Source organism: Ischnura elegans, chromosome 8, assembly GCF_921293095.1.
Source record: "Ischnura elegans chromosome 8, ioIscEleg1.1, whole genome shotgun sequence".
Classification (NCBI taxonomy): Eukaryota; Metazoa; Arthropoda; class Insecta; order Odonata; family Coenagrionidae; genus Ischnura; species Ischnura elegans.
Window position 1 is genome coordinate 70,672,636 of NC_060253.1, and position 10,236 is coordinate 70,682,871.

General features: G+C 42.2%; 1 protein-coding gene and 1 long non-coding RNA gene across 2 annotated transcripts; both read left to right on the forward strand.

Annotated features, from left to right (window-relative positions):
• The first annotated feature begins 8,507 nt into the window (after nt 1-8,507).
• LOC124163785 lies at nt 8,508-8,986 on the forward strand. The gene is made up of 3 exons (XR_006865841.1): nt 8,508-8,593; nt 8,713-8,790; nt 8,904-8,986. It is a non-coding gene; the product is annotated as an uncharacterized LOC124163785 (long non-coding RNA).
• Nucleotides 8,987-9,181: 195 nt separating this feature from the next.
• Nucleotides 9,182-9,625, forward strand: LOC124164431 (protamine-like). The gene has a single exon (XM_046541756.1). The coding sequence runs from the start codon at nt 9,182-9,184 to the stop codon at nt 9,623-9,625; it is 444 nt and encodes a 147-aa protein (XP_046397712.1).
• The last annotated feature ends 611 nt before the right edge of the window (nt 9,626-10,236 follow it).

The following is a 10,236-nucleotide window of genomic DNA, read 5'->3' on the forward strand; positions in this document are numbered from 1 at the left end:
AATTATGCCGCAGAAAGTATTAATTTTTTAAATTTAATCAAATACTTTTTGTAACTTGATCTAATGTAGTTGAAAGTCTGCTTCTTTTCCTTGTTTAAATACATGTATATTGAAGGTTTACGTTATTTTTAGCATGCATCTAATTCAATAATATTTGTTTTTGTTTTTATTGACTGAAGACAGCTAGTGTTCAGAGACGTAGTTCGTATTTCCTCGTTCAGCCGCTACAGTTGGGCGATTTCTTGTAGGGGCCATTCCGCGGTGAATGCTTGATTATCATTTTCAAGTTTGGGCTTCTTTCTTCTTGTTATATGGCTTAAAAATGGGTCTGCGTGTTTCGCAGTAATCTTGTCGCCTTCGATGCGTGTAGTTCGGGTCTTGCGTCCGGAAGACGTGCCTTTGGCATTGGATTGCTATTTGTTAAAGCACGGTATTCCGGACGTGCGGCTTGAATGCAATAGGCGGTGCTTTCTCAGATCCTCCTTTTTATTATACCTTTGGAAGATTGTTGGTGATATTTGGTCACAGTTTTGGTCAACGGCGTGTGCTTGATTTTTTTTTGGCCGGAGATATGCCGAATGTTACCAACCATTGCAGATCGCAGTCTATATCGTAACAACCACAGCTTGATCTTTTAATTAAATAGCCTTAATAGCGAGATGGGGTTATCAGCGTTATTTCGGCGGTAAACAATTTCATGCCCTTTCATTTGGGTGGGACTGGGATTATTTGCCGCCGATGTAAGGTCTGCATCGTCATTGCGCAAAGGGCGGTGGTTGGTGGTGTTCGTGTGGCTGTTCCCAGAAGGGGTCTGTATCCAATTATTGTCACTACGGTTTTTGGCGGCCCTTGCATCTTATATTGGTCGATTGTCGTCGAGCTAAGGTTGGCCTAAATTGTAAGAAGCTGGTCACGATGTCAGGATGTACACCTTTGGCGATGTTTGTATGACGAGTGAGGGGGTATATGGTTTCCTAGTGGAGGTGCTTACGCTCGGGATGTCCTCGGGTGGCGCTCTATTAAATGCGTTACAGGGGGTCATCCCGGTCGCAATTGCTAATCACAAGCGATTTTATTTCTTTAGCATCGTTGGTTATCATGCAACTGTGATCAACAGTGCTCTTTCTGGATTTTGGCGGCCGGTGTATCGTCAGTCTAAACGGTATATCGACTCGTTTTTGACTGAGGATATGCCCGCGCTCAAATCCTCAGTGCTTCCTGACTAGGCACTATTTCCGCTCTGGAAGATCGGCTACTGCGCTGATTTGCATTATTTTGCCGCAACTTTGCCATGCGGCCGCAGGTCACATGCCATCGGTACTTTATACATGCATAGTACAGGGGTTTGAGGCCTGCGGCCTCATGCCGATGCAACACATGTGTTTTGGCATGTTATGAGGTGGCGTACACCACCACGTGCCAGGTTTTCAAGCACATTCCTCCGAGTACCCTCAAACAGGATCGGGGTTTTAGTGGTCTTTTATCACAGTGCCCGCTTCCCTCTTCTTAAATCTGTCTGTGTCGATTCTAGCTGAATATTTTCGGCTTGCAATGCTTATTGTATGTCGTTATGTTTTGGGGAATTGCATATGGAAAGGCTTGTGTTTGCTCAGGTCCTGAGTCCGGAAGACGTGCGTTTGGCATTGATTTGATATTTGTTAAAGTATGGCTTTCTGGGCTCAGTGCAGGAAAACGATGGCTATGCTCCATTCCACTTTTCACTTGAGGCCTGTTCGATATGTATCGACTTTCCAGCGTGTAATTACTTCGTTTTTGACCGAAGATGAGCCCAATATCACCTAACTTTGGCCAGGTGTCGGTTTTGGCCCCGTTTTTTTTACGTTTTTATAATTATGATATTTTTTGGCTTGCTGCTTTAGTACCGTAATACCTAATTACTTGCCTTTTTTAAACAACTTGCAGATCCCGTTACTCGATCCCAGATTTCTTTCACCATACTGATAGTATGTACACTGCCGTTGAGTATGATTCCATACAAATTCGTTAAAGTAAGTGATATTTCTTTGAGCAACCAGCAGTGCCGCAGTTCATTCGCTGGTCTGCTTGTTATATAAAGCTTCTTCATCGGTGGTTCCTTGGCTGGGTTCTTCTTTCCACGTATAAGTTGATTGTCGTCGAAACGCTGTCTACATTGTTTACTAATATTCACGTTCAACAGTGTCAGGGGGTTAGTGGATGTTGGTTTAAGTTATCACTGTTGCTGGTGCTGTTTCACCGCTCTTGTTGCTGAGGGCAGATGAAATGCCGACTCAGAGGTGCTAAAGTGTCACGGATGCTCAAGCCACTTTTTCAGTCCATGGTGCTACGTTGTGCGGTACTGATGCAGCGTTCAACTTTCATGCGGCCGCAGGTCACATGCCATCGGTACTTTATACATGGATAGTACTGGGGTTTGAGGCCTGCTGTCACATGCACGTACTGCATGATATGTATGTGGTGCTTTATTTGTCTAAAACCACATAGTATTCTGCGAGGCACACCTGCTGAGGTGTTTGGCAGGAGTATGTTTTGTGGTGTGCGCGTTAGACTGCTGGATGTTTTATGTGTATGTCCTTTTCTTGTTAATTGTCCTTTTTGGTTTTGATCCTTGGTGGCGGGTGTTGAGGGTGGTGTCATTGGTGGTCTGGAGGCAGTCGTCTGGTGGCGTTTCACTGATCTCGTCACAGCCGGTAGGCCTCCAGATAGCTAGTTTGACATGCGCAACAGTCAGTCGAGTAGAGGCACAGATCATGTCATGGCAGATCATGGCACCAGGATTAGGGCTTTGTTGTTCAGTTGGCCGCTCCTATTAAGTTGGCAAACGCTGCACTTTCGTCGTAACAACTCATCGCAAATCTGGCCGCCCTGCGCTGCGCTCGATTGATTTCAGCTATTAGTCCTACCTCGTGAGGGTCCCACACGCTAGCATCATATTCCAAGTGGGGCCTCGCCACAGTCAGGTAGCTTATTTCTTTCACCTTTTTTGGGCATTTACCGAGAATTCTTTACACGAATCCAAGTTTACTACGTTAAATTAATAACCATTTAACCGATTACAAGTTTAGAATTAGTAACCACGGTTGTGTTTACTCCACGAAAGATCCCGGGTAATGGTGACCCCCAAGTATTTAAGGATTCGGCAATTGATAGTGGAATCCCGTTAGCGGTGTACCTCCTTCTTGAAGATGTATCAATCGTATGCGTCATTCTGTCCTAGAGATAAACTATCACCGGTATTTTGGTCCCTTAATACACACTGAATAAACGACGTCGTACATCTATTGTGCTGCAGTCTAATTCTCTAATCTTATCCTTTTGATCATTATGAAAGTCATCAAAAACTAATACATTAATTCAGCTACCTCTTATATATAGACGTCTGGAAAAATGTAATCTACCAATTGCCTCCAAAATATTGAAAACAACTTTTTCCTTTCGATCGTTTAGCCTTTATAATTTCCCATTCTACATTCCTAATTTATTTAGTCGCGCTCCTACGATTGTTGTTCAATGTTTTCTTATTTTTGTGCGCCATATATTATCTATGTCAGCGAAGCTTTTCTTTTTCCATTCGGGTGCTAAACGCTAGCGGCGGTATGTCGCATTATAAACCAATGTGGTCTCCACCTTCACTCAGAGGGTGAGTATCAAAAATTATACAATGAAATAGTACTACCACGTGAAAAGTAAACACACGGCGATTCGTACCATCTAGAGTGGGGGTAAACAGGTTACTATTTCTCAATGACGGAGGGAGGACTGGCTCCGTGAGGAAGATCTGAAAGAGGCAAGGTAGTTAGCATATTCATGAAAAAGTAGGTACGCGCTCAAATTAACTACAAAATAATATACTTTCTGTGCAATATATTTAGGAATTGCATTTATTAATAACGTGCATTTTTATGCAGATACTCGTAGCGGTGTTTGGGTCGGGGTATAAGAGATGCATTATCATATAGGTCATGATGTGAATGCCCTTTTTGACAATAATAATCTCACATAAGTATTGTCGTTACCACACACGAGACGCGATGGATATAATATGCGCCCTCATGGCTGTACTACCTTATTATTTACTTTGTCATTGTTTTAGTGAGTGCTTGTGGCAAATGAAAATCATATAATTAACATATTCACGCCGATCTTATTAAGGCAAAATGGTGCCATACTTGGCCCAAATGGGAGTAACTACGAAGTAGTTACATGTTTTGCGTTCCTCTTTCCTGCGGTGTTTCTTACCTCGGCGGATGCCGTCCCTGATGGTGCATTACATTTGTATTATATGCGGAATCTGACACATTTCTCCCATGACCCAAGTGATTGCCGTCAGGGATAGAGCAACAAGTAACTGAGTCTATTAGTAAGTACTTAGTTTGTAAGAGGTATTTTTTGGTTTTCGAATGAAGCAAGGCACACTCAGTGAACTATAAGACCTACTAAAACTATTACCTTTAAGGCGTTGTTCATTGTTCCACACAGAGCCGGAACTAAGACTGGGAAGAGGCGGCACGTGCCCCGGGCGGCAGATTTTAGGGGACGGCGATAATGGAAAAGCCTATTTTAAAAATTTATGTCATTTTTCTAATTAAATTACTTGACAATAATTAAAATTTCTAAATTATTAGATAGTAATATTAATAAAACTTCTTAATAATAAACATACGGTGTGTAATTTCAACTACTGAATCTCAAAAAAGTAGCTTACAGATGCACTGTATTTTAGTTATTGGGGAGATACAGGTACGGTTGATAAGGGGAGGGGGAGAAGTGGCCTTTGCCCTCCCTGACAAAACATCTTTTTCCGGCCCTGATTCCACAATCGTATGAAACGTTACGCAGCAGCGTTGAGTGAGTTTTTTAGGTTAAAGTCATTAGGTTAAAGTATTACCCTATTTCTCCGTGAAATTCAGATCGCTCTGCCTTTTTTGTACAGCCATAGGTAGTATAATTTGTTAGTATGCGTGACGTTTTTTGGACGGAGTGATTTATCACCCCCTGCCAAACACCCTAGGGGTGGCTCGCAGGGTATCATGTAGATGTAGTATTATCAATGAAAGACTATGTAACTTCCACAATATATTTTTTTAAATTCTACCTGTTTCGGCTGTTACACGATTATCAAGTACAGAAATTATAATACATATGCAGAGGACGTGTTTATATATAATATTGCCGTAAATGGAGGGGGGTTTTTCAGAGCTAGGATTGGTAATTCGCAGAGGTGAAGGCGGGGGGGAATGAGAGTTTGTAATTCGGGTTGTGAGGGTGAGGATTTTTGGGAGGGTGATGAGTAATAAGGGGGATGGGTTGGGAAAGGTTATGTCGTTTAAACGGTTTCCGTTTGTTGCGATCTCCCGAATTTCCAAGGCATTCATCCTCCTTCCTTTACCGGTAAAATAGAGTATTTCTGGATCGAAAATACTTTAGTGCCCCATTTCCAAGAGGTGGAGGGCGAAGGCTGACGTATCATCCTTATTTGTAGTATGCGCGTTTGTATTATTTCTTTAATTTGATTTTTTGCTTAGGAACTAAAAATACTGTGAACCGTGGTCATTTGATAACATTAGGATGAGGTCCCTTTAGGTCTTCGGCATGACGCATTTCCGAGTTGAAGGTTGAAAAAATATCGGGTCGCTGGGAAGCCGCTCAGAATATAGTTCAGTTGCTGGATAACCATGTGCTATTGTCGATTTTAATTTCTGAATGGAGTGCCTTTTCCATCTTGTGAAGTAATTATTCACGATATTCAATGGCACGAATAGGTCGGTTTAAGCATCTTAAACACGTAAATCCTTCGTTGCGCCTTGTGAACAAGTTCATTATTCTATATGGAGTAAGAAAAAACTCTGAATTTGGAAATCACTGAGTCATCGCCTGGCATAGTGCTAAGAGTGTTCGATGGTATATGTTTGGAAGCATCTTGTGGTATCGTGTTACAATGTGAAGTTTGTTTTGTTTCCATAAGAGTTACAGAAGAGTAATGACATTACAAACGATAATCGAATCTTAGGATTTGACTTCATTGCCGTGACAAGAGGTATTTGGCTCCAAACCCATGGAAGCAACCAAGTAATGATAATTTTCATCTTGTTAAACTAATTTTATCTACATAGTTGCTTGAGAAAAAATTTATACTTCCTTTACTAATGACTTACAATACTAATAATTGTTTGCCGTCACGGTACAGCATTGGTACATTCATGGATCCGAAAATTTTACGTCCTACAAGCTTTACGTCGATCGTATCTACCACTATTTTTCTATAGGATAATTAAAGTTAGCGGTCATAGTCACATGCATCTACACTAACGAAATTGCATAAGACGCTCCGTTATGGGAATAAATTCCCTTAAGAAGATGAATGTTGTCGTTAGCAATATCATGACTTTCTTGGACGGACGTAACTTCCTCCATGACCGTCAGCACGGATTCCGAAAATATAGATCATGCACAGCTCGCGCTCTTTCTTCACGACGTTATAAAATCTGGTGAATCGAAAAGACAAGTTGACTCACTATTTCTATATTTATGAAAGTTTTCGACACTGTACGTCACAACAAACTTTTATACAAATTGTAGTCATGCGGATTAAACGAGACAGTTTTAAACTGGACACGCGACTTTCACGTAGTTCTTGACGGAATTAGCTCAGATGTTGTAAAAGTTACATCAGTTGTTCCACAAGGAAGCGTAATCGGCCCCCTGTTATTCATTATATGCATTAATGATATCTGTTCCCGCGTTAGCAATAAGTAAGACTACTTATTAGGGCGGTTTAGCCAGACACAACAAATCCCAGACCGCCCCGGCGCCACTCGACCCAACCCAACCCCTGCTCACCATCACCGCCCCGGTGACGTCACGTCTGGTCATGTGGCTGTGACTTCACTAGTCACGTGGCTCTGTCGTCGTAGAGGGTCGAATTAATTCAAATTTCCGAATATTCGCTCTGAAAAAAACTCTCCTGCCGGTGAATTCGATCCTGCGACCCTGGAAATAGTAGTCCGACTCGATACCACTAGTCTACCGAGTCAGTTACTGAAAACGACGAAATTATTGTGTATTAAATCGGCGTAGCCATCGTCAGCTCCCAGCCCTGACCCCGTCTCCGCATACTCTGTGATCCTTCCATCAATAACGCTGGGGAATGGTAATGATCGCGTACTTTCATGAATCATTATCGATTGCCTTCCACTCGTTCTATACATTGTGACGAATGCTTGATACTCTGCATATAATGACATTGCTGGTATGTCAAAGAATTTTTCGGTCTTTACTCTGAGTTACAGTCAGTAATGGTCCGAGTTTTGCTATCGCCATGCTGCGCGGTCGGACAATCTTACCCCGACATGTACATGCGTTCAACTGTTATGAAATATACAATTACTCAACAATTATGTGACTCTCTCCCCTCCCCACTATCCCCACTCCCCCTCCCTCCCCTCTCCTCCTCAACCCCCCAACCCCGCCCCTCCGTCCCCTCTCTCCTGTACCTCCCCCCACACACCCTTATCTACTAGCCATCCATATCCCACACCCCCACGCACTTCTACGACTATACGGCCCTTACGGACGGTCCCTTGTTGTGGTATGTAAGGAAACACGACATCTCGTCTTGGGGTTGAAAAAGGTTATGCAATGATGCGCTGCGTGAATCATTCCCACATGACCGTCTTCTCTCACTCGACCACACCTATCGATCGGTGGCTGGACTTTATTATCATTGGTCCTAACGATTGAGACAACGTAACGGGTGAAATCAGACTGGATTTCATAATATACATTCCGGTCGTTATCCACTCTTGTACCAACCACCCTCAAAGTCAAAAATATGCATGGACTCGTATCAAATACATCTTATCACCAACCCCCATACTCACCTCCCACAACTTTCCTCACTCTAGTGTCTATTATGTTTATATGGTTGGGGGCTATTACCTTAATGACGAGAGCGAAAAATTGTTGATAACTATTACATCTATGACGCACAAAAATCATCCCACCAGTGATTCACTCCAACATGATGGCGATATGTGTCCTAATCACTTTGAACACGTACCCACCCCTATCCACAAGCCGGTGCTTTCCACTTCTACTCCGTCTATATATGATTTTCACGAATTGGTAATATAACTATTTTCTCGTTGGCTGTCTTTGACGCAAGTGCTCGTGAAAGTTCTCCCTTTGGTCACCTAAGAGTCCCTGAAAATGGCTGGACGTTTAAATTTTATTTCTAAGGAAATGATGGACTTGTGCCGTAAACGTGTAATGTCCCATCAAGTGAAGTAGGCGGCGAACGCATACCTCGCCATGATTTATTCGGAAGAGAGGCGGCTTCGGCTAGACGAAAAAAGGGTCGATAAAATAACAGAAGTCATCAACATCATTGAAGACCTTACCAATGCGCAACTCAGCGATGAGAGGTTGGGTGATGCGATGCATCGATACTTGGGCATGTGCGAACAGCGATGCATTGATTTATTGGAGGCCGCAAGGAAGAGACGACGGTGTGCGAGTCGGTACATCGATGTCCAAGGCAAACAAAAAGAAGCTGAGAATCCAGTGGCATCGAAGGATCATCTCGTAATTCAAGGTAATCATTTTCCGATATGCCTGTAATGTTCATATGTTAAAATAATCTTATAGGATATGAAATATCACCATTATAATCTATATTATTTTGCATTAACGATACTTTAATCACTCTCGCAGCGTTTGAAGATGATATCGAGGATGACACAGCCCTTGCAAAGGTTGTAAATGATGCGGAAGTTGCATTGGAAAATACTGGTAAGTATCCATGAGTTGGAAAATTTTATAAGAATTTATTAATCTTCGTTATATCATATTACTCTGACATTTCGAATGCAATTAATTAATCAATTACCACACATCAATTTCAGTTCCGGAACGAAAGAGAATCCCTTCGGACGAGGAAACTGATGGAGAAGGAGAAGCAGTAAGGATGAAGAAGAAGAGGCGACGAATTGTTGGTAAGATTAATTTTTTAGTTTATAACTTTATAAAGAAAAAATAATGTTATTATTCATTTTAATTTATTATTAAACTATCTTGGTGAATAAAGTATGAATTATGTCTCAAAATATAGCATTAATATATGCATTCCGTTATTAATATTGGTTAATATAAATCGTTTCAGTTCTCGACGATTCGGACGAGGATGGAGATAATGATGATGCAGCCCCCGCGCCAGAGCCTCAAGACGGTTGCGGTATTGTGCAAGTGGGAGGAGGTAGACGGAATGCGGAGACGGACGTACCAAGCGAGGAGGAAGAAGGAGACCAAGGGAAGACTGAAGAGAACCAATCCGGAAAGGATAGCCCCAGAATTGAAAGGAGTGAGAGGTGCGACACAGCGGTACAGGAGGGTTGCGGGGAGGAAGAAGGAGAGGAGACGGAAGAAGTGGACGAAGAAGAAGAGGAGGAGGGAGCGGAAGAAGGGAACGAAGAAGAAAAGGAGGAGGAGGCGGAAGAAATGGACGAAGAGGAGCAGGAAGGAAAGGACAACGACGAGGAGAGAGGCGAGGTGGACAAAGACGAGGCTGAAGGAGAAGAAACCATGTCATCCAGCGAAAGCATCAGCAATAAAGGTAAATTTTGCCTGATAGAAGAAAGTGAAAGATTTTATAAAAAGTTCAATATTACGGGTAGATCTTTTAGATTAAAGTTAAATGAAACCCCTAATGATACATCCCCTATCACATGGATGGAGAATGTCTTTGATGATGTTGTGAAGTATATTAAATCTAAGGGTGTTGAAGACCAAGATCAATTAGGCATGTCAATTTTCATGAAGTCGTCACCTGAAAAGGCGATCAGTATCTCATTTAGACGTTCAGATCAGCTCTTTTCTGACGTCATATTTGATGCTTTTTCAAAAGTTGTCCAGAGTAATGATGATTATCTGCAAACAAAAGATGTGAATATTACCGTGCATCATGTCGCTATGCCACAGGGTAGAGGAAAAAGATTTACGCACCCTAATTCTCTCTCTTTCCGTGATTTTTGCAACAGTAAGAAGAGTATTGTTGTTATTAAAAATGATGACACAATGTGTCTCGCGAGAGCAATTGTTGTAGCTATTTCGCGCGCCACTGATGGCACTCGTACGTATGCCAATGTGAGGAAAAATGTGGGGGGTGCTCAAGACATCAGGGTCCAGGAAATTCTGAGAAGCTCTCTCGTCAATCTGGAAAATGGCGGTGGTATCGAAGAG

Bases quoted from the DNA above. Each gene is read 5' to 3' on its own strand.
- LOC124164431 (XM_046541756.1), top strand. From the start codon at position 9,182: ATGGAGATAATGATGATGCAGCCCCCGCGCCAGAGCCTCAAGACGGTT.